Source organism: Typopeltis vanoorti, chromosome 3 (assembly GCF_054136105.1).
Source record: "Typopeltis vanoorti isolate ZY-2024b chromosome 3, IOZ_Tvanoo_1.0, whole genome shotgun sequence".
NCBI classification, from domain to species: Eukaryota; Metazoa; Arthropoda; class Arachnida; order Uropygi; family Thelyphonidae; genus Typopeltis; species Typopeltis vanoorti.
In genome coordinates this window covers 117,346,699-117,373,150 of record NC_143551.1, presented here as the reverse complement: position 1 = coordinate 117,373,150, position 26,452 = coordinate 117,346,699, and the positions used below count along the sequence as shown (strand labels likewise).

General features: G+C 34.8%; 1 protein-coding gene across 2 annotated transcripts in view; it reads left to right on the top strand.

Annotated features, from left to right (window-relative positions):
- The first annotated feature begins 626 nt into the window (after positions 1-626).
- The window catches only part of LOC150108495 (protection of telomeres protein 1-like), a 492,786-nt gene continuing 466,960 nt past the window's right edge, over positions 627-26,452 (top strand). For both annotated transcript variants that reach the window (XM_090415908.1, XM_090415909.1), the window contains exon 1: positions 627-855. In XM_090415908.1, coding sequence (XP_090272034.1) covers positions 727-855 — 129 coding nt within the window. In that variant the 5' untranslated portion in view covers positions 627-726. The remainder of the gene's footprint in view (positions 856-26,452) is intronic.

The following is a 26,452-nucleotide window of genomic DNA, read 5'->3' as shown; positions in this document are numbered from 1 at the left end:
TTTTGATGGTATATGTTACATAGTGATTTCAGTCTATTTATAAGTTCCATTATCAGATATATATATATATCCATCCACATACATATATACATATATACATATATTTATCCACATACATATACTGTACATACATATATATGTTAACATTGACATTTTCCATATGTACAATTCGTTTTACATATATCTTCATTTTATATCTTTGTTCACATAATTTGGATGATTATTTTATTAACTTAATTTAAATGCACATCTTATTCTTAAAATACATACATTGCTTATGTTTTTATTTATATTACGCCACATCCACTGAGCTACACAGGCTCTTTTATAAATAATGTAAATAAATAATGTGAACAATTATAAATTATAATGAATACTGAGGATTTAATTATAAACACCAATTTATTTTTTTCCTGAAAAAATTTTAGTTTACGCAAATCCCCGCATATATCTCGCATCACGATTTTTTAACTTTAACTTTGGAGAAAAAAGTGCTAGTTATATTCGAGTAAATGCAGCAAGTTTTAAATATATATCGTTTTGCAAACTGTAGAATTTGATCAACAGATGGCGGCGTATTCAAATTTTTTCTAGTAAATGTGTGTTTCGAATAAATTGTAGCGGTTATTTGATATAATTCCGTATTAATGAACAGTAGCTATTTTATTTTACACAAGTACTTATTTAGTCTTTTTATATAATTCAAGCGTGACAGAGTGCTATGCAATGAATAAAAGTAATGACACTATTGATTTGGGATTGAAAGCTATACGTACATATATAAATCCGATCGCCCAACAACTGAAGTTTTCAGAACTTTCGGAAGGCGGAAATTTCGAAGGAAAATACATATTGGTAAGCGTCACGAAATGCTGCATTTAATGAGTATGAAAAGAAACGAAGGTTACCAGAATCGTTATTTTATTCTTGCAATGTGTTAAGAGAATTAAGGCGCTATGAGGCGCTTTTCAAATAAGTGCAGTAGTTTTCTTTAAAATTCTTGATAATAAATATTATTACTGGTGGGAACTTTCATGACGTCCAAAGACTTAAGGCAGTAGGCCCACGTAACATTATTAGCAAAACACGTAACGTATCTCTCATTCGCATTCACTAACAAAACAGCTTAATCTGACAACTCCATTTCACTCATTCACTACCCTCCCCCCACACAAGTTAAAAAAAAGAAAAGAAAAAGTAGTCTTAGTACCTTTGTTAAGCACAATATACACAATTTCAAGGGTGATTCTTTTTCTGCTGTGTAGTATAGAAAATTTCCTCAGCATTCACTATATAAGACCACTTTAGTAAATTACATGTTTTTGTCACATCCCCTCATATCTGTTTATCACTAAAGCTAATAATTCACAATCTTTCAGCCTGTTCTCATAGAGAAGAAGGTCACAGGTCAGAAGCAAATGACCATTTTGGTCATTTGCTTCCCATCCCCAAGAAATCCAAACAACCAGATCTGTGCATAATAGTTAAGTGCCATATAAAGTGGGATAATAACCTTCTTATCTCTGCTCGTCAACATGTTCTTCAGCATCCAAGTGTAATCCTGTGAGCTGTTTTGTCCACTTTTTCAATATATCCTCTGAACTTCAACTTCCTGTCCACCATCACTTCCAGATTCCTTTTCTCATTGGTTTCCTGCCAAATCTCTCTGTGAATATGATACACAGTAAATCTGTTTTCCAAAGTGCCTAACCATTTACTTGCCACATTAAATTGTGGGTTCTCCTTTATTCACTCTCTGGTATCTTTAATATAGATAATGCAATATCTCTACATCATTTCATTAGTTGAGTAGGCCTCTAACCAGCACCCTACTCAATTTTTCATCATCAAACAACCAGACATTTCTCCTCCAAATAATTTTTTGTATAATTAATGTAAATGTATACTATAAACAGAAGTAGCCCAATTACAGAATCCTTAGCACTTGATCACTTGGCATTTCCTAGATTCTCTTCTTCCATATACTACTATTCTTTGCAGTTTGTCTGATGTCATTAGATGCACTTATATATGTTATCAGCTTCATAACCATTGCTCCCCAATTTATGCGATGGAAGTTTCAGTAAGGAAATACCATGAGTAGACATATTACTTACTATTATGATAAGGGAATTAACTCACGTAAAATATTCTTTATTCGTAGAATTTTTGCCTGACTATCACAGGCATCATCAGTACAGGTACAAAGGCTAATTAAACAATAACTGTTAAATTCACAAAGTGCCACCTAAGTAGCTAAGGTTAAATTTCCTAAATTTACCTTAGTTACTTAGTACTCTATAAATCAGCAAATCTTTCCTAACTTGTGATTGTATACACACACACACACACATATATATATATATATATATATATATATATATATATAAAAAAATAAAAATGAAATTTTTTTTTTAAAATAAATTTAGGAAATTTAACCTTAGTTACTTAGGTGGTGCTTTGTGAATATAACAGTCATTGTTTAATTAACCTTTGTACCTGTACTGATGATGCCTGTGATACTCAGGTGAAAATTCTACGAATCAAGAATATTTTACGCGAGTTAATTCCATTATTATAATAGTAAGTAATTATGCGATGGAGTTTGTAATGTATCCTGTCAAATGCCTTTGCAAAGTTTATCATTATCATGGTGTATCCATTTCTTTATCTAGTTTGACTGGATAAAGGCATAGATATATACTGATTTTATTAATAGCTGAGTAGGTTAGTAAGATAGAGCAGTGATCCTGTGGCCAGACCACACAGGGTCATCACTTCGTTATTTCTTTAATTGTGTTGTTTCGTTGTAGTTGGTGAATTGAGCGGAGTAGGCCCCCCCCCCTCCCTCGACATGTCTTTGGACTCCCTGGATATGTCACGTAATAATAATAATAAAATCCAGATTTTTAAAAAATGGTATTTGGAATTTCTTTAGCAATAATAGGTAAATTTAAACTATTATTGCAAACATGTTATTTAAATTATTATATATTATTATGTGGGTATAGAGTCAGAAGACCCATCATGGGAGACCCAGATTAATCTTTATACACACAATACCTATCATACCTCTTTTTAAACTCACTGTCATATCACTCACAACTACTTCTGTCCACTCACTCACCCTCTCTAAACAAAAAAAATGTAGTCTGTACACCCTGATTAGCCATGCTGTTACCTCCTAATTTTCTATTTGTTGTGTATTGAAAAACTTGTGTCAGTCTTATAAAGCAACTGTTAGTAAATTATAAGTTTCTATCATGTCTCCTTTTCTGCTGTCAAATAAACTTTGCAACTTGTACCTCATAGGGAGCATTCCAACGATCTATCACTAGCTTGGTCACGTGGCTCTTGATCCACTTCATCACCTCCTGATCCCCCAAAGAAGCTCTAGGTGACCAAAACTGTGCACGTTTTTCGATGTGGCTGAATCATATCCTTATAAAGGGGGGGGGTTATAATAACTTTTCTTTCTTTACTTATTAGTGTCTCTTTTTCAACATACAAGTAATCCTTTAAGCTGTTTTGTCAACTTTTGTGAAATATACCCTCTGAACTTCAATTCTCTACTCACCATAATATTCACCCTAATAATGCTCACCCTAATAATGCTCACCCTAAATTCCTAGCCTCATCAATTTCCTGCAATCCAGTACCATCAGTGTGATACATGGTATATAATTTTTTCATTCCAAAGTGAAACCTTACATTTTTTAACATTAAATAGACAACCATTATTATTATTATGCTTTATTATAATTATGCTGTAGAATTTATTCATACTTTTTTTTATATAAATTTGTCTCCAATGAAGAATAGGATAGAGGGTATAATGAGGTGTGAATGATATTTTTCAAAAAACTCTTCCCCTTCCCCTCCATAATATCATATTTGTGTTCACCATTCCTCTTGAATTCTGCCTTTAACTAACTTTTCAAATATTTTTGCCACTGCTCCCAAAATTTTGATTGGTCTGTGACTTGCTACCTTTCTTGGAGCCACCTTTTTTTTTCTAATGAAAATATTCTGCTGCCCTCATACCACTCACTCCCTTAGGACTTTGATGAAGCTGAGACTTTAATTAAATCATGTGGTTAGAGGCACTGCCAATAATCTCTCATAACATATAAGTTGATATTCTATCCATTCCTATGGCTGTATTCATGTTGATAGTACAAAATATTCTAAGAACCTCTAGTTCATCTACCTATGTTCTCTCCAGTCTTGGCAAAATCAGCAGTTTTAGTATTTTCACCTGGTTTATATACCCACACAAAGTTATCACTCAGTGTTTACCCAACTTTTTCTTCCTTTTTCTCTCATCTCCCTACCATCTGCATTCATTAAAGTTATCTTCCATAATTATTCTTCTTTATACTTGCCACATTACAAAATAACTCTGAGATTTTCTTTTGCCTTCTCAGCTAATTTCTTCTTATCTGATTTTGCTTTCCTCATAGTCACCCTTTTTGCCTGTGCTTTGTACTGCTCATGTGCCTGCTAATCATCTTTCTATTATCTCCACATCATTTTTCTTTCTTTCTTTGCAATTCCTGCTTAACACGTTGACTGCCGTAATGTTAAAAAATTTTTTGATCCCCAGGCCAACTTCTTTTTGTTTTACAATTTGCTTAAAGTAACATAAAATAATCATATTTTATGATTTTTTATTTATTTCATGCAGCTAAATAGATTTTTTAAGTGCGAATCACGTGTGCACCGCGCGGCCTGAGAAGAATTTTTTTACTGCTGGGCCGAGCGGTGCACACGTGATTCGCACTTCACACAAGGTCAAACTTGGATATATATGACGCTTACGAACAGTTATATGTGTTGAGTGTTTTGTCCGGTGGAATAAATTTGTTATAGTGATAAATATTGTTATAAATTGCCCTAATATGGGAGACTACGAAAAAGAGCAACGTCATTTAGAAGCCTTGATAAATGAAGTTCTATCTGATGACGAACCATATGAATATTCTACGGAAAGTTACTACGGAAGTGATCTTAGTTCTGTGTCTTCAGATTCTGATTCTCTCATTGCTAGGAAGAGAATAAAAGTATCTACAACTGGTAATACCGAAGTTTTCGCTCCTAGTACATCTCAGTTTACTGCTGCTCATTCTGTAGACCAAACAATTGATGATGTTATAAGAAATTCCTCAGATGAAATACTTGGAAATGTGAATTCAACCGACCTACAATGGAATGAAATTACAGGTGATAAACTAAAACATTTTCAGTTTGTGGATAATAATTTTGGAATAAAACAAAATGTTATTGAAGAAATGCATGATAAACAGCCTGTAGACTTCTTTTTTATGTTTGTTGATGAAGGACTGCTGGACCTAATGGTGCAAGAAACTAACAGATACGCTCTTCAAAAACTCAGTAAGAGAAGTTTACCAAAAGCAAGGATAAGAAAGTGGAAAAACACAAATCCCAATGAAATGAAGATATTTTTGGGTCTTTGGTTCGGTTTAGTGCAGATGCCAAAATTAGAGTGTTATTGGTCGAATAACATCCTCTATTCTACAGAAATCAAACAAGTTATGTCAAGGAATCGGTTCGATCTTCTTCTCAGTAACTGGCACTTCACAGACAACGAGGGTGGAAATACTTCTGAAAGACTTTATAAAATTACACCTCTCATAAATCATATAAGAAAAAATTTCCAGAAAATAATGACGCCTTCGAGTAATATTTGCGTTGATGAAACTTTAGTTCCTTTCCGAGGTCGTATTGCCTTTCGACAGTACATCAAGAATAAACGACACAAATTTGGCATAAAACTATTCAAATTGTGTATTGAAGATGGATATACATATGATTTCAAGATATACTGCGGCGCAGAAAAGACCAATGCTACTAATAGTGTTCCAACTTCAATTGTTATGGGACTTTGTGAGAATCTTCTTGACCATGGACGCACAATATTTGTAGATAATTATTATACCGGTATTGAATTAGCGCACAAACTTTTGAATAGACAAACACACCTTGTAGGCACTTTGAGAAAAAATCGAAAGGGAATTCCACAGGATGTTACCCAGAAGAAATTGAAAAAGGGTGAAATAATTGGTAAAGAAAGTGACACAGGGGTGGTGGTAATAAAATGGTGCGATAAACGTGAAGTGCTTATGTTATCAACAAAACACACAAACAAAATGAAATCCCTTACAGCAAGAAATGGTAATGAAGTGCAAAAGCCGGAAGCTATTATGGACTATAACAAAAGCAAAAGTTTTATTGATCTATCTGATCAGATAAAAGCCTATGCTTCTTGTCTTCGAAGAAGTGTGAAATGGTATCGAAAACTCGCAGTTGAAATTCTTTTAGGTTCTGCTGTGGTGAACGCTTTTATAGTATATAAGCGAGTTACTGATAAAAACATTAGCATCACAGAATTTAGAGAAAAAATCGCAAAAGAGTTATTAGGAATTACACCAAAGGAAAATAATGTCGCTTCGACTTCAGACAAGGAAAAACATATTTTAGAAGAGGTTGGTACCAGTAATAGGAGAAGATGTACATCTTGCTACAAAAAGTTAACCGAAGAACATAATAGAAAATATGCAACATCTAAGGCGACACAAACACGGTGGAAATGTGTTCAGTGCAAAAAATTTTACTGTGTTCGTTGTTTTACTATTGTGCATAACTGTAGTTTGTAATTGTTAATAATAATTTCACCTAATTATTTTTTTCATATCAATTTGTCTATTATTTGACATTTTTTTGTTTATTAGTTTTTCAATTGTTTAGAAGAAAAATTTATGATTTGTAACATTTCTAATGACATATATTATAAATAAATATTTAGCACCATTGTTATTGTTTTATTCAACATTAGAAATTGGCCTAAATCAGGTAAAAATAAAACCCCTATAATAGGTCGTGTAGTTGAAATTCTACTGTGCTAACCATATAAACCTGTTTACCAGGCCCCACATTTCCATTACCCATAAGCATTTCATTTAGATACGAATCACGGGTGAACTACACGGCCTGAAAGAAAAATCTTTATGCGAATCAAATATGATTCACGCAACGCATTGAACAAATGTAGTGTGAATCGTATTTGATTCATACGGCGGTCAACGTGTTAAGCTACTTTAATTCTTTAATTCTCACATGATTTATTCTAATCTTTAATTCTCACATGATTTATTCTCCTGGTCCCAGATATGTTGTCTGATGCTACTTCTTTCAATGCCTGGCTAATACCCCCCTTCCTTTCAGTTTTTTATGTCAGGACACTTCTCTAAGCTGTCGCTTAAGTTTGCTTAGTAACCTGATCTGTTATTTCATAGATACCTGTAGATCTCTTCTTTGGTGCATCAATCCGAAAATCGGTAAATATAGCAGCACATCACAACATCCTGTCTTGTGACTTCCTTTTTATCTCTTCATAACTCTTAGTGCCAGTTAGAATCATTATGTTATTTATATATGTAAATATATATGTAAAACCTATAGGTACCCTAAGTTAACTGAAAATTCCATGCATTTAGCCATCTCCCAGGTTGAGACTGCATGACTTCTCCACACAGTGGGAACACACAGAAAAATCTTGTGATGTTATCATCAGATTCAGAATCTCAGCCCCCATCTACCCATTTCCTGCCATTGCATTGTTTCACTTGTTATTGTTTATTGCACAGCATCTCCATGTAGTCTGAAGACACATCGAAGATGGTCCTAAACTTTCAACAAACTATTATTTGCAATATATGTCATATTTCACTTTGAACTCATTCACAGATTCACATCCAACTCTGGTAATCCATTTCCCTCATTCATTACTCTTCAAACAAATAAACAACAACAAAAAAATATAGTTCTCATGCTCTTGCTAACCACACTCTTGCTCACATTTTAGGGATCACCACTAGTTTTCCCTCCACTTGTCACATACCAAAAAATTTCCTCTGTATCAGTCCTGTAAAACAAACCTTTTAAGTAATTTGTATATGTGCGTATCATATCTACCCTTTTCTACCTATCAAATTTTTGTAATTCATAAATTTTCAACCCATTTCATAAGGGAGCATTCTATAGACCTGATGCCATCTTGTCACTTGTCACTACATCATCTCTTTCTCATCCCCCAAGAAATACAGACAACCAGACTTTTGCACAGTAGTATTGGACCATATTGAAGCATTATAATGAGGTATAATATTATTCTTATCTTTACTTGTGTGTTTTTTCAGCTATTTTAGATGCTTTTGCAGTAATACTCTCTGTGCTTTACTCGCAGTATACTCAGTCTGCAAGCATTTTTGTTCCTTCTTACACTTGCTTGCCTCATTGGTGGCAATGTGCATGTATACACAGAAACACACTCCTCCCCCATGATTTTAGTTCCCCTGATTTTGCATGTCCAAGTCCACTTCATTCAGCAGCACATTTTACAGATGCCAAACACCAAATTAATTAAACTGCAAGCCATCAGTCTTATACTTATATAAATTTTTTTATCCATTAGGCTCACTCTAGATATCTACAAATTGTTGGAATTTTTTTTCACTTGGTTAGACTATAATAAATTTAGTTTAATCCTTGATCCAAGCGTAAGCAAACTTTGTTTGCGCCTGAAGTATCTGCAGGACTGAGGCAACTCGTGGTAAACGTAGACCACGCTCTCATCACTCCTTGTCTTAGTATCTCCCATAATGCAAAGCCCATCTCCTTGCAGACATGTATAATGCTATGCATTAAGGGAAGGGCCACTACCCAGACCGGTTTCGACCTTTATTGAGGTCTCGTCAGTGGGAGCCAGATTCAGAGGTGGTGATACCAAGGTGGAAGCATTGGAGAAATCATCTTTACCTATACAGGCAACCCTCGTATAACGTGGTACTTATACAATGTGGTTTCGATATAACGCAGTCTACAAATCATAATAACCCTTGTTCAATGTGGTACTTATACAATGCGGTTTCGATATAACAATTTCTACAAATTGTAGTCATCCTTTGTCTTTTAGTATATTTTTCACCGTGCGACTTAAAAATCAAATTTTATCTTCATTAAATTTGTGTCTGCCTGTATTGCGAATGTAGGTATAAGTAACGAATTTGTATTAGAGAAATATCCTTTAACATGCATGTATGTCAGTTGTTTACTGTATAAAGTGTTTATTATTGAAAATTGTTTTCGTTTTCTGCCAGGAAAGTGCATTAAAAATCACAAATGTGTTAATCTCAAGCTGAGCACTTTATTTTCTGGTGAGTTACGTAATTAATATGTAATGTTATTTTTATGTAAAATATTTATTTTTCTAGTAATGGCCACTAAAACTGCAACAAAAGTGAAAAAAAACAACATTGAAAAGAAACTCCATTTCTCTCGAAGCAAAAATTAAAATTTTCCTATGAAATGGCTCAACAAGTCCACCCTACCTATTTATTGGAAATCAAGTGTTTTGTACCAGATCTAGAAAGTTACACAAAGAAAAGAATATTGCCTTCAGAATTCTACTAATTTTAGATAATACACCACGCTGCCCAACAAATTTAAGACATCTGAATATTAAAATAACTTTCTTTGCCACCTAATACTACTTCACTTATTCAACCACTCGACCAAGAAATAATATCAACATTTAAGTCATATTATATTCGTCGAACATTCCAATTAATTTTGGAGAAAATGGAATCTAATCCAAACATGGCACTGCCTCAAGCATGGAAAGAGTTTTCAATATTGAATTGTGTGAAAATTATTTCTCTGTCCATTAAGGAATTATAACCCCCTACTCTGAATGCTTGCTGGAAAAAAAATATGGCCTGTTGCTATTCTGGAACAAAATGTCATACCTCCAGTGGATGCCGAGCTAATTCGTATAATAAACCTTGCACATGTTCTTGGTGGGGAAGGCTTTTGCGATATGGTTGAAAATGAAATTAGTGAATTAATTGATGGGGAAACAGATTTAAATGAGGAGGAACTGGTACAGTTAATAGATGATGTCAAACCAAATGGTGGGTAAAGTTCTGCCGAAGATTCTGATTGTGATGAATCTGTTAAAGAATTAATTTTAAAGAAATTAGCAGAAGGATCGGACTTGGTAAGAAAGTTAGGAAGTTATTTTACGGATAATGATCCCTCATTGGAGTACTCTGGAAAATTCACAAGACAATTGGATATTTGTTTAGCTCCATATTATGAACTTAATAAAAAATTGTAGCATAGTGGTAAGCAAGGTCTTATTACTGACTTCTTGATAACTAAACCAGCCGAAGTATGCAATGACAATTATAGAAATGATGTCCAAGAGATTTCAAGTGATGAAGATGTCCGGCCACTCGTAAATAAAGAACATCTATGAAATGTTATTTTTGAAGACAGTGATGATGACTAAAATATACACTTTATTTTATTTTGCCTAAAACATTTATGCATTATGTGCAATGAAGTTTACGTACAATTTGTAATTTTTATAAGTTTGTACTAGGTATTTGTTTCACAGTTTATGTTTTCTTAACTTACATGAATTACTTGAATTACATAAAAATATGTTTTTGTTGGATATATCATTGTTTTTTATATACAGGGTGTTCGGGATAAATTTTACATATTTATAATTAATTATATTTTTCCGTAAGTTACATGTATTAACACACACTTCTCTTCATTTAAAAGTTTGGACCCTTCTTCATTCATATACAAGATGTCAGAAAGGATGGATAGCTGGAACCCACCTGAATCATGGAAGAGAATAACTTGTATCATGATGATTCGTGCCCGCCATCAAAATAAGGATATTACGACTGCTGCCCAATGCTCCCTGAATACAGTAAAAACAATCAGGCATGAACTAGAGACTTGCAATGGTGACTACGAGGATGTAGCAAGAAGAAAGATCCCTAGCAGACGATCTGATTGCGTTCGTACAGCAGAATTCCTCGCAAATCTGCAGGAACAGGTGTTGAAGAACCCTGGCATTGGAATTCGGGCTTTGTTCGTGGAGTTGCTAACTGTAGTCAAGCCCTGGATAACAAGGGTAGCCAATGGTAGGCCGTATGTATGGCAGCAGGATTCGGCCCCTTGCCACACCTCTGGGAAAAGTCAAAAATGGTTGTCTGAAAATTTCTACGACTTCACCAGTCCAAATGTTTGGCCTCCAAACTCCCCAGACCTTAACCCCATGGATTATTTTGTATGGGGCGCAGTTGAAAAAGACACCAATCGCACTTCCAGTAATACAAAAGCCCAGTTAATGGATAAAATTAAAACAGTTTTTGCGGCCCTTCCCAGGGAGACTGTAGCATCAGCTTGTTCGAGGTTCCGAAGCAGAATTGAAGCTGTGATCGATGCTAATGGTGGTTATTTTGAGTAAATCTTGTTGATAGTATTGTAATTAACTCTGCCTGTAATGTTTTTTTGTCAATTCATTAAATTTAATAGATACAAAGAAGATTTTCTTTTTCCTTACGAAACTGTCAAATTTATCCCGAACACCCTGTAATTTAAAAAGAAAAAATGACTTCAGAACCAAACCCTACTTTTTCCATGTGATCTGAGTTTCACATGATGCGATTTATATAATGCAGCATTTCTATGGAACCAAACATCCGTGTTATATGAGGGATACCTGTACTTCGTGCACCTTTACCATGAGTTGCCTCAGTCCTGAAGATACTTCAGCCGCAAACTTTGTTTGCTTACACTTGGATAAAGGATTAAACTAAATTTATTATAGTCTAACCAAGTGAAAAAAACTTCCAATATCTTTCTCTTAATCCAGAGTATTTAATAATAAGGTGGAACACCTTTTGGCAACTCATATAGGTAAACATAACTTCTCTATTGCTTCCACCTTGGTATCACCATCACTGGATCTGGCTCCCACTGATGAGTCCTCAATAAAGGTCGAAACCGGTCTGGGTAGTGGCCCTTCCCTTAATGCATAGCATTATACATGTCTGCAAGTAGATGGACTTTGCATTATGGGAGATACTAAGACAAGGAGTGATGAGAGCTTGGTCCACCTTTACCATGAGGTGCTTCAGTCCTGAAGATACTTCAGGCACAAACTTTGCTTACATTTGGATAAAGGATTAAACTAAATTTATTATAGTCTAATCAAGTGAAAAGAACTTCCAACATCTTTCTCTAAATCCAGAGTAATTTAATAATAATTTGAAACACCTTTTGGCAACTCATATAGATAAAGATGACTTCTCCATTGCTTCCACCTTGGTATCACTCCCACCGATTTCGACTCAACAGAGGTCGAAACCGGTTGGAAACTTGGGTGATGAATGGCAATGCTGTAGCCCATGAAGTTTTAACTGAACCTCATCTGTTGCTCTCACTCAGGTCCTGGGTGGGTGGGTGGGTGGGTGGGTGGGTGGGTGGGTGGGTGTGGGGGGGATAATGAATGGCAATGCTGTAGCCTGTGAAGTTAACTGAGGCATGACTGTTGCTGTTACCCCTCGGATGAGATATGAGCAAATGAGCAGCTCTTCTCGGTTGTGGGGTGAGCCTGCCACGGTGTAGAGCCAACCTGTTCTGCGAGTTCTTCTCAGTGGCAGGGTGAACCTGTTACTGAGGGGAACAACACTGAGATTTTGGAGTTTGACCTGTACTTGAACATTCAGTAAAGGTCGAAACCGGTCTGGGTAGTGGCCCTTCCCTTAATGTATTGCATTATACATGTCCGCAAGGAGATGGGCTTTGCATTATGGGAGATACTAAGACAAGGAGTGATGAGAGCTTGGCCACCTTTACCACGAGTTGCCTTAGTCCTGAAGATACTTCAGGTGCAAACTTTGTTTGCTTACACTTGGATAATGGATTAAACTAAATTTATTATATCCACAAACTGCACATCATAATAATATTGACCCTTTCCTCCTAGTCTCCCTTTCCACAATATTTTGGTCTCATTAGGTGGTAGGATTTTTCCCTCCTCGAAACTCAGTTTTTCATCCTGCAAAATAATCAGACCCATGAGAAGAAAACATGCTTAAACAGGCATAATACACTGGCCTCATTCTTTTTTTCTATTTTAATTCTAAGCAACTCTGCACCCACCTGATATGAACACTTAGAAGCTGATTATCATTCATGTTTTGTTTCAAGGAAGAAACAGAATTTTCTAGGGATAATAATAAACTTTTATTTAGTTTATTTAAATTAAGGGGAAATCACACATTGTTTCAAAACTGAATAAGAAACTCAAAGATCGGAATCAAAGAGTTTCATGCCGAATATAGTAAACTATAAAAGTAAACTATACTAGCGTGAGCTAAAGCACGTAGTACAAACTAGGGCAACTCGTAGCAAAGGTGGGTATACGAAGTATAAGCAAAGTATATAAGTTCTATGCTAAGCAAAGTATATAAGTTCTTTTCGCTATACCCTCAGTATTAATTTGGTCTACCTACTCACTGATGAGATCTCAATAAAGGTCGAAACCGGTCTGGGTAGTGACCTCCCACCATAATGTATAACATCATACATCTCCTAGGAGATGTGTTTTACATTATGGGAAATACTAAGAATACCAGGTCCCTTGCAGCTGTAAACTGTCCTGCTTTGGCCAAACAGGCAGGACAGCAAATATCAGAATCTCAGAACACAAGGATTACATCCAATTTCACAAGTACAGCCACTCTGGGCTTGCAGACCATGCTCTGGATACTCTCCACAGAATAAGATGGAAGAAAGCCACAGTAATACACCGCAGCAAGTTCAAATATGAAAGACTATTCATGGAATCAGCCTCAGCCCTTAGGAACATGCCAAACCTCATCAAATTTGGATGCATGAGACTGCCCCAAATTTGGGAAACATTTATCAGAAGAACTTCAGCCCAAAGGCCAAGAACTACCAATATAGCCCACCAGGGGGGCACCATCAGGACTCTAGGAAAACGTTAACTTCCTAGCTTCGGTTCTCATTTGCTGTTATGTAGTACTTGTGTGCACTTGTCTTAGTAATAAGTTCCCAAGAAGATTGCAACGTGACGTTTGCTGAAATATCGGAAAGTATATATTAAAGTTTATTTAATTTATATTTCTAGTGTACGCTGTCAATTCCTTAATTATTAGTTATCATATTCTTTACCATTAATGAAAGTGTTTCTACTCATACTTATTCCTTCCTATTCTCACATATCTTATAAATGATGGTTCACATATTTTCATCTTTGAGTATTTCAAATATACCAACCAAATATAGCCTTCTCCTGCATTGTTGTTTTCTAATCAGTCATAAAACAGATTGTTCCCCCATTCTATGCAGAAGTATTCAAAGTTATCCTGCAAATTATAATCGTAAAATTGATTGAGATATGTAATCTTACACCCTCGACCCTAGGAACGCTTTGTCTGTCTTAAAATTTTATTATGAGTTGGCCTGTTGCAGGGTAGCCATAGAGCACGTGTTTTATTGCAGTAATAAAACACATGTTCCTGTTTTTGTTTCATCTTTTTCTGATTTGTGAACAGTGACGGTTAGTTTGCTCTCCATCTAGTAAGTTACAGAGTGAAGCTGAATTGTAAATTTATAGTGAAACAAATTTAAACAAAAAAATACATTTTTAAAAGGTAAGTGTATGTAATTTAATATTATTTTACTTGTTAGTTTTATGATTTTTTTGCTTTTAAACTGAAATAATTTAATTTAGGATTAATTAATTAGTTGATTTTTAATAAAATATGCCGGTCAATTTTTTAATATATGAAATTGTGCTAAAAACGATTAATTCTGAATACCTTTTTTTTTTTCAAGAATTAAATATCATTAGAATCGATGCAAAATGAAAATAATGTATTTATAGTTTACATCGACAAATAAGTACATTAAAAAAACTCAAGGATGTCTAGCTCTTTTTAAATTACATGTAATTAAATGTAACTTCATTTCATTTAATTAATTACATTTACATTTAATTAAATGTAATTATTTAATTAAATCAATAATTATAAAAATTTATTGATGTAATTATTTGTCTCCAAGCTCCCCCCCTTCCTGGAAAACATGACAGTACACCCAACCGGAATGATCACGCGACACTGATATATGTATAAATATTATCCGTGTGGCGGCCAGATTAAGACAGCCTCACTGTAGCCCATGCATGTCGTACGAGGCGACTAAAATGTGTACCTAGTGCCCAGGAGTATAGCTGGGCCACCCTGTCTCTGGGAGATCATAAATATGGAGGCCTGGTCCTCCTGGTTGGGGTTATATTCAGAGAAATACTGAATATATATATGTGTATATATATATATATATATATATACCTGGTCTGAAGGCTACAGGCAGCATTCCTGTCATCAGACTTGCTCTGATATGAGTGGTAACCAAATCAGAGGACCAATTTATTACTCGTCTCACACAAGCAGAAACCTGATGGACAAATCGGAAATGAACCCTGGACTGGCAAAGGAAATGATTCCAAAGAACCGGAAAAGATATAATCAAAATATCAGAATAGCAAGAATAAGTAATAATCCAATTAAAGATTGTATGGGAAATAATGAAGAACCACACCAAAATAAAAATGGAATAAGATTAATAGACTTTGCCCTCTTCAATAACTTGAAAATAGTAAATTCTTTCTTTAGACATAAAGAAGTTCACAAATACACCTGGGAAGCAAGAAGCTACAAATCTATAATAGACTACATAATAGGAAATTAAAAAAATAGTAAATCTAATAACAGATGTCAGAGTCTATAGAAGTCTACATCTAGATACAGATCATTATGCAGTAATTGGAAATATGTCAATACCCCCAAAATTGCTGAAGCTGAAAATGAACAAAAAACCAATAGAAAACATATTTAAAATAAAATTATTACAACAAGAAGAAATTAAATAATTGTACCAAACTAAACTAAAAGAGAACTTACAAGAAATAGAGGTAAATGAAAATATTGAAATGAAAGAGCATTTGCAACATAATAAAGCAGCCAATGATAGCCTGGGGAAAAAGAAGAAATGGCACAGGAAAAGAAGCTTAAGAAATTGGAATGAACATATAGAAAAAAAAATAATACAAGAGAAAAATAAAGCCTATAGGAAATGGCTCTCTTCAGATACAATCAAAAATAAATTAAGCCATAAGAGGAATAACACCATAGCAAAAAGAGAAGTTAGATCTTTACATAGAGAAAAATGGAATAACCATGTAAAAGAGTTAGAAGTAGAGTTATACAGTATGCAGCCAACAACATAAAATCTTGAAATACGTAAACAAAGAAATTAGACAAATTAACATAGATGTTATAAGTAAAAAAGGAATGGAATAAGTATTATGAAAATTTATGGAAAGATGATGATTTTTATACTCCTGATATATCACTCAAGATAAATCAGAAATCATAACATTAGATGAATTAACAGAAACTCTAAAGAAAATGAAAAATAAGAAAGCACCTGGTAATGATGGAATAAATTTTGAATTATTTAAATATGCTAGCTTAAAACTACATCAGAGATTATTAAATTTGCTAAAGAAAATTTTACAAACAGAAATAGCTCCAGATGACTGGAAAAAAATCAGTTATTTTACCTATTTATAAAAAATGGTTATAAATCAAATTGCTCAAACTACAGAGGAATAAGTTTGCTGGATTCTGGATATATAATATATACAGCACTCTTGAAAAAGAAAATAAACAACTATATTGAAAAACATTTAGTGAAAGAACAAAACGGATTTAGAAAGGGACGATCATGCATTTACTCAGTCTTCACTTTAAAACAATTAATTGAAAAACAAAGAGAATTTAACCTAGATACTCATAGATTATTTATAGACTATGAAAAGCCTTTAATTTAGTAAAAAGAAATAAACTCTTTGAAATATTAATTAAAATAGAATTACCTCCACAATTAATAAAAGCAGTGGGCAATATTTATGAAAATGACACTATAACAGTGAAATCCAAAGACACGCCTACATAGTGGATAAAAATAAATAGAGGGTAAGACAGCAATGCAGCCTGTCTTCAATTCATATATATATATAAATGAAATACTAAAAGAATGGCAGCGTATCAATAATACAGGAATAAAACTAGAAACAAATTACTGTTTAAATACATTATTATATGCAGATGACCAAATTTTAATCGCTAACACAGAAGACAAATTACAGTTGGCTCTCTACAATCTTGACAGGATTGTTACCAAATATGGCATGAAAATATCTTCGGAAAAAGCAAAAGTTATGGCATTTAAAGGAAGGGAACCAGTAAGAAGCAAAATAGTTCTAAACAACAAACCAGTTGAACAAGTTAATAATTTTAATTATCTTGGTTGTAATATAAGTTACATTGAAGAAATTGATTCAAAACATAAAATTAGTAAATTCACCAAAACTATAGGCATGATTAATAATATTTTCAAGCTCAATTTTTGGTACAAAGAAATACTTCTTCTTCTTCCGTAGTCCTAAATGAACTGTTGGGTCATTCATGGCTAGTAGGTGATACTCTTTGCTAGCCTCCTCCAGTCGTCTCGATATCTTGTTCTTGATGTCAGTTGAGAAAGGGAGAAATTTGTCAATTTTTTGATGTTATCAGTCCATTTTAATCGAGGTCGGCCCCTAACCCTTGATCCCGGAATTATTCCTTCTAGTGCTTACTTTGGAATGCCATTAGCCCCCTCCACATGTCCGAAACCATTTCATCTGTCTTCTTCTGATGACTGTCAGAATATTTTCCCTTTTTCTCCCATCTATTGAATCAATCAGTTTTTGGACATTTTCATTGATTTCGTGAGCGGTATAGGGGATTCTCAAAAGTCTTCTGTATTTTTTCATTTCGAAAGACAGGAGTCTCCTCTCATCGTCCTTCAATAAAGTCCAGGCCTCACAACCATACAAGAGGGCAGAATTCACCATGGTGTCAATTAGTCTTAGTCTGGTTGTGATTGCTATTCTGTTATCTCCCCACAATGGTTTTAACTTCTGTAGGGCCACGGTTGCCTTAGCAATTCAGTATTTAATGTCGATTTTTGAACGACTATCTTGACTCAACATGCTTCCTAGATAAGTGAACTTCTTTACATTCTCAATTTGCTTATTGCCAATTTGTATCTTTAAGAATTCGATGTCTGATTTTGAGGTTATCATTGTTTTTGTTTTTTGTAGGTTTATGTATAATCCATATTTTTTTAATGTTCCGAAAACACGGCTGGTTATCTCTTGTAATTCTTCTTCGCTTTCTGCCAGAAGATCGATATCGTCAGCAAAACATAAGTTATTTATTCTTAGTCCACCAACTACTATTCCAGTATCATATTCATAAAGAACTTCATCTATGACATATTTCAGAAAACAATTAAAAGGAAGAGGGGACAAGATGCATCATTCCTGTCTTACCCGTTCTGCCCGAAACGGTTCAGTGCTGTAAGTTTTAATTTCAATTCTTATATCAGATGAGGAATAAAGAGATTTAATAATCCTAATGATTTTGTTGTCAATACCATAATATTCTAAAATTTTCCATAATGCCTCATGCCATATTGAGTTCAAAAGCTTTTTGAAGGTCTAAAAAGTTGTGACAGATTATTTTGTTATGTTCTATGTATTTTTCGCCTAGTATGTGTATTGTAAAAATATGGTCAATTGTACTTCTGGACTTCCGGAAACCTGCTTGTTCATCTGATAGTCTGCTTTTTATTTTATTTTCGATTCTTGACAATAGTATTTTTAACAGGATTTTGCTTGGATGACTAATAAGGCTTATTGTTCTATAGTTGCTACATTTATTGCTGTTTCCCTTTTTAGGAATAGATACAAGGACAGCAGTCCGCCAATCAGAAGGCGAAGTCTCTGTGTTCCATACATCCTGGAATAAATTTAGCAAGGTGTCTATGATGATGTCACCTCCTTCGCGTATCAGTTCCACTGTGACACCATCACTTCCCGGTGATTTTCCTATTTTTGAGGAGCTAACTGCTGTAATAACTTCTTCTTTTAATATCGGATAATCTCCTTCCTCCGAACCTCCTGGCAAAATTCCATCCAAAATATCATCAGTCAGTTGAGGGTCCTTTTGAAAAAGCTTCGTTGCGTAACATTTCCATCTATCAACTATTTTCTGGTTATCCGTTATAGGAGTTCCATCTTCATCCCCTATGCTCCAATTAATTGTGGTAAAAGGTTTGGTTAACTTATTGATAATTTGAAAAGCACTTTTAGAATTATTTTTATTTAAGTCCTCTTCTATATTTTTGCATCAGTCATCCAATATCCATAAGTTTCTAGCATGTTTGATTTCTTTTTTAATAATCTTAGTAATATTTTTATACTGTTCTCTATTATCACCGCTATTAATATGAGATTTCAAATATCTTCTTTCGTCACATAGGTCCAAAATATTTTTGTTTATCCATGGTTTATTTATTTTCCTTTTGTATCCAAGGATTTCTTCAGCTGTCTCAGTTATCTTTTGTGAGAAGTATTTGGTTTTAGATTCGATACTATTATATTTCTTGAAGCTTGTGTCAAAAACTTGTTTTAATTTGTATTGATATAGTGTATTTGGGGATCTTTTATGAGTTGATTTTGTAGGTAATCTTTCCCTCATTTTCATATCCACAGTTGTGATGACCATGTTGTGGTTGCTGCCAATGTCAGCTCCAGGAAATGATCTGGTTCTTGTGAAGTTGGAGTTTTTAAATCTTGTGCTTACAAGGATAAAGTCAATTTGGTTGTGTGTTTTACCATCAGGGGAAGTCCATGTCCATCTTTTGGAAGGTTTATGGGGAAATAGAGTGTTAGTAATGGTAAGTTCATTTTGTGAGGCAAAATTGATCAATTCAAAACCTCTTTTGTTTGTCTCCCCATAGCCATATGGTCCGACAAATGGGAGATAATCCTTGCCGATGTCTGTTCCAATTTTTCATTCCAATCACCCTGTACAATCAAAAGGTCTTTTCTATTCGCTCTGGTGATTGTTGCATTAAGTTGACCATAAAGCTCCTCTACTTCGGAGTCCTCGTGATCTGTGGTTGGGGCATAGACCTGTATGATGGTGATATTGAGTGGTTTTCCTCTCAGGCAGACTAGAGCAATTCTGCTATTGATAGGGTTGAATTCCATGACAGAATTTCGTGATGATTTGTGTATCAAGAACCCGACACTTCCTTTTCCGCTTCAGTCACATCCAGAGTAAAACAGCAAATGTCCTTCATCTGTTGTTAGCTCTCCTGTTTTGGGCCATCGAATTTCACAAAGTCCCATAACAGTCCATTCATATCTTTTTAGTTCATGCTGTAGTAATTTGAGTTGACCTGATTGTAGTGGAGTCCTAATATTCCAAGTTCCAGTCATTAAATGGTTGCAGAGTCTGAATCTGGATCCAGTTTTTCCATTATTTTTGTCAGTGATAGTGGTAACGCCAGTCGCTAACTTCTCATTGCCACCCCTGGAGCTGCTACCATATGGCAATGCGGACCTTGTTGAACTGGGCGACATCCAAGCCGGCATGGTGTGCTGTGTTAAATCCTTCACCATGAATGTCTAATAGGCAGGTAAATTAAGACAGATGGTGCCAATCTCCTCTTCTGTCTTCGCCTGCTAGCATTTAGCTGGGCATAGTGGGATGGCCTTCACGCCTTGGGAGGCCCTACCATGAGTAATGATACTCCCGACGTGCTTCACCCCCCGTCATGGTGAGGCAGCATAGCAGAACCTTGGGGGGAGGACAAAGAAATACTAGATTAAGAATATTCAACATTTTAGCAAAACCTGTAATATTATATATGGAAGCAAAACATGGACAATGAAGAAAATAGATTACCAAAGGATAACATCAGCAGAAGTGAAATTTCTAAGAACTGCAGCCTATTCTAAATTAGATAAGAAAAGAAATGCAGATATTTTAAAAGAACTTCAACAATTTCACAAACAATAGAAAATTATAGAAGCAAATGGATCCAACATCTAAATAGAATGCCACCAGAAAGATTGCCAAAAAGAATACTAAATTATAAACTAAAAGGGAAAAGAAGTAGAGGAAGACCCCTAAAAAGGTAATGTGATGCCAGAACAGGCAAGTAGGACTAATACCATGGAAGGATGAAGAAGAAAGAATATAGAAAGTTTTATACCATGGGTATATTATATGTTAAAATTACCAAGAAATTTTATACTTGGTTGTAACCCTTTTCCCAAGTAAGCAAAACAAAATTTTGTGCTTGAAATATATTCATGACTGAGTTACTTGTATATAGAGGCTAATGACTTCATATCACTTCCCTTGGCATGTATCTCATAATGCAAAGCACATCCCCTTTTGGGCGTGTATAATGCAATGCATAATGGGAAGGGGTTGTTTTGCTTACTTGGGAAAAGGATTAAAACCAAGTATAAAATTTCTTGGTATCTTTAACATATATATATATTTATTTATTTATTTTATTTTTTGATAGCATAGTATGCCTATGTGATTGTTGGCTTTGTGAATTTGTTACTGGCTTTTTTTTTTTTTAATTCAATTTCTGAATTTTGCCTTGAATCTTTGTCCTGCCCACTGCACAGGGTGAAAATCATATGCTATTAACAATGTAGACTTTTCAAAAATTATTCAATGTCACAAGTGCAACATGTATGTATGTGAAATGTAAAAGATGTGTTTGTGAAGAGACCGAACAGGAGATGAGAGAAGTATGGATTTGTAGAAAGTACAATATTTTTTGGACTAAGAGTTATCAGCAAATGTGAAATAGACCAAAGGAATGAAAGCATAAATGAAAGCTAGTAAGACTGAGGGAATGAAAGAATACAAGAATGAAGAAATTAGAGTAAGTGATATGGAAGCAAAAGGAAGTAGGATTGAGAAAACGGAAGAAACACGCAACAGTATCAGAGAGCCTATGGGAGCAACTGAGTGAAATTTCCAGAATGCAAGATTTGAAGAAAGAGTTGTTGAAAATGAAATAAGGAATATACATTGTGATATTAGACTTTTAGTGAAAATAAATGAAGGCTTGCAAAAGAATAGAATGAAAGAAAAAAAAAGAAAAAGAGGTGATAAACGAGTTGAGAATAGTAGTGTATGGAGATTCCATTGTTAGAGGATTGGTTAATGAGAGAGAATCCATAAGGTCTGCTATCCGGGAGGAAAAATAAGAAAGGAATTTGAATGTGAGAAAGGAATGAGCAAGAGTTAGTTAGTAGTGGTTGTAGGAACAAGTGATTTAGTTGGACAGAAGGAGAATGTAAGGATGGATATCAGGAATTTATTGAAGAGAGTGAAAGATAACAGTATATAGTGGGAAAGATTGTCAGTGTGTTGCCGAGGTATGGTAATAATGATGAGTTGAAATGGAGAACGAAAATCATGAATGGTATGCTGTAGAGCTATGTGAGGAGAGGGAGATGCAGTTTGTAGTGGTATGTATTTGAGGGAAGAATGGAATTGTGCAAAGGTGATGGATTATATTTGAATGGCTTTGGAGTGAGTGAACTGCAGAAACTCTTGCTAGATGGAAGTGCAGTATGTAATGCAAGCAAGAGATCAGAAGTAAGTGGTGAAGTTGAAAGATCAGGAGATTGGAACAGAAGAGACTGAAGTGCTCAGCAATGAAAATGGTAGTAGTGTGAGAGAGATGAAGAGAGAACAAGAATACAAAAGGAAGAACAGGAAAACGGGGGGGGGATGCCCATATGGACAGAGAGAGACACTACATAGGGAGAGTGGATGTTGGAAGTAGTAAACGTGTGTATTCAGATGATCATCATCATAGAAATGGAATGGATCAGGATGGGACTGGAGTAGTTATGACATAGGAGATCTACAGGGTAAGTGATGATAAAGTTTATTGGGCAAGGGCAGGTGTGCGGTAGCGAAATCACAACCAACTGATGGTTTTGGTTGGACTGGCTATAGAGCTAAAAGTGAACTGCTGTGTTTTTCTATAAATACCAGTATTATTAGAAATAAGCAGTGGTGAGCTATAAGGGGCTCGCGGGAGCCCCCTTATAGCTTTGTTAAATTTTTCTCAAATTTGTGAGCCCCCTGTTCTTCTTGTTTAATAATCTTGTAGAACTAGAAAATACCACTGCGGAATGTATACATGCTACTATAATTGCTACTTTAAATTCATATGGATTTTCTGGTAACTATTTAAAAAATCATCTCATTGCATTTTGTTCTGATGGAGCTGGTGTAATCTTAGGAAACAAGTCAGATGTTGCAATCAAACTTCTACAAAGATTTCCCAACATTGTTATGAACGGCTCTTGCTGTGTGGAGAAATTACCCAGCTTTATGCAAGCATTTTGCACCGAACGATTAATATAAGGGCTTTTTAAACCGATTTCTCAATTTGGAATTTTTACAAAATCTAGCATTAATGATTAATATCCTATAGGAATTATCATATCTATCAGAAGTCTACAAAGTCACAATATAAGTATTATAAGAGCTAAGTTAGCCTTTTTTTTTTTTTTCTCAACGATGTGAGCCCTTTGTTAAAATTTCCATAGCTCACCACTGGAAATAAAGGACATGAAATTGTTTCGTTGATTGAGTTTATTTGCTTAAAAATCATTGGAATAAGTGAAACATGATCGAATGAAGATGATATCCTGACAGTAATAGAAATGGAAGGGTACAGTGTTTTTTGTGAGGATACAGAGGGTAAGAATGAATCGGAAGTGCTAATGTTAGCAAGGGAATTATGTCCACATAAGGTAGACGTGAAAGAGGGAAATAGTGGCTTTAGTTTTGAGGCAGTGTGGTGTAAGGTGGAGATTGAAAGGAAGAGAGATATTTTGTTGATATATTGCTATAGGCCAGGGCATGTGAAGGGAGGTGATAAAGAAATGTATAAGCAACTTGGTTTAGTGAACAAGGAATAGGTAATTATTATGTGTGATTTTAATTATGGTAATATTGACTGGAATGAAGAGATTGCATTTGGGAATAAGGAAAATAACTTTTTTGAGTTCTTGAGAGACAACTATCTTAGACAGTATGTAAAGGAGGGCACACGAAAATCAAGAGTTTTAGTCTGATCAGAGAATGTGAGTGGGGTTGCACACTTCCCTTCAGTTGGAGAGAGTGATCACGAAGTGCTCACCTGGGTTGTGGCTAGCCATATGAAGACTTGTGAGGAATTGAATATGTGTAGAATTACAAGGCCTGGTGATTATGCAAGCTTAGGGAGCTTAGGAGGCAGCTTAGAGTTATAGCATGAAATGAGGAGTTGAACAGAAAGGAAATAAATTCTGCATGGGAACTGACCAAGATACTTTACAGCATAAATGTGTGGATGTCAAGAGGCTGAATAAAGTAGGTGTCAAATGGACGAATGAGGGGATGAAGCATGAAATTTGGAAGAAAGCACATTGGAGGCAGCACAAGATGAATAATGGTAATAATCAGTTACACAAAGAGTATAAAGAGCAGGCTTGGAGAGCAACTCATTTGGTAAGGACAAAAAAAAGTGCAGTGACGAGCAGAAATTAGGAAATCAGCCAAGAAAAACCAAAAACCCTAGGGAGTTTTTCCAATGTGTGGCAAGCAGAAAGAAGAATGATTAGCAATATAATGTTAATGGATAAAAGTAATAGATTGGTAGCTGCTGCACAGGACATAATCAAGATATTCAGTGAGTTGTTCATTAGGATGTCCTCAGTGTGAAATCAGAAGCTTAACACTAGGACTTGATGACATATCACCACTTGCCTTAAGGAAATGTTCCGGGGAGTTAACATCAGCCTTGGCCCACCTGTTTAACAAGTCTTCCAACAGCACGTCTCAAATGACTGGAAGGAAGGTAAACTTATTCCACTTACAGTAGTGGTGATAAGGCCAAGGCTAGTTGTAGTTAAGGTTACTCACCAGCCTCTTGGATTGGTTGGTGAGAGATAAGATACAAAAGTGGGTTCATAGCTGGTATTCTTTGTGCTTGCCATGATGGATTTGTTAAGTTGAGGTTGTGTTTTATCAACTTGCTTATGTAAACAAGATGATGAATGTATTGGACAAGAGATGCATATACAGTGATATACTTCGATTTTCAAAGGCTTTTGATAGATAGCCAAACGTTGGTGATCCACAAGTTGGTGGCTAAACTGAAGCAGATGAAATTGGATGCTAGATTTGTGAGTTGGATAAGCAACTGACTCTCAGATAGGTATCAGCAAGTTGTATAGTGATGTACTATTCTGGAAAGGTAAAGTCAATAACTGTGTGCCACAGTTCTTGGGACCAATTTTATGTAATTTACGTAACGATATTGGGATGTGTTTAACTGGTAATATACAACTCTTTGCAGATGATGCAAAACTGAGAAGACTGATTAGGAATCAAGCAGATATTGTATCCTTACAGGGGGACTTGAATAGTTGTATGAGTAGGCAACAATATGAAAATGTCAGTTCAATGTTGCAAAGTGTAAGGTTCTGAAATTTGGTAGGCAACAATGGGATGTACAGAAATTTTGGAGAAAGTTGAGGAGACAACCAGTGGCGTGCAGTGAAAATTTTAAGTGGGGGTGCTGCATATACAAAAAAAAAAAAAAAAAAAAACACTTTTTTTTCCTAATCAGTAACAAATTTATTAATAAATAAATTTACATAAATTGAAAGCCAAAACAGCTATTTTTCTGGCATCCTTAATAATAATTAAGGGGATACAAATCCCTTGTTGTTCAACTGCCAGTAAGTAAAATTTTAAGATCGAGAACTATGAATCTATGAGTTTGATATATACCGAAAAACTATCGGCGAATCCAAGTGTAAATGACTACTTGGTAGTACAACACCAAGGCAACTCGAAGCAAAGGTGGAGCAAGCTCCCTCACTATCCTTGATATTTTCTCATAATATAAAAACACAGCCCCTAGGGGATGTAATTGTACCTACTCACTGATGAGACCTCAAAAAAGGTTGAAACCGGTCTGGGTAGTGACCTCTCCTCATAATGTAATTACAGTATTACATCCCCTAGGGGGCTGTGGTTTTACATCATGAGAAAATATCATGGATAGTGAGGGAGCTTGCTCCACCTTTGCATCGAGTTGCCTTGGTGTTGTACTACCAAGTGGTCATTTACACTTGGATTCGCCGATAGTTTTTCGGTATATATGAAACTCATAGATTCGTAGTTCTCGATCTTAGAGTTTTATTTACTGGCAGTTGAACAACAAGAGATTTGTATCCCCTTAATTATTAAATAAATTTACATATTAAAAATTGCTTTATTAAAAATATTTCATCCTCACCACGAACAAACACCAATAATAAAAGTTTTGTATCAATAGCAATGACAAGTGCAAACGAATATCGGCATTAGATCACAGTGCATTTGTTTCGTGTAACGATAATTGAAAAAATATAATTCTTTTCATATTTTCAACAGTGACACTCGGCATAATTCAGCCTTGTATCTATAATTAATAATTATATGTTATTTTAACAAAATAAAATAAGATTTACAAAAAAATAGTTCATCATAAACAT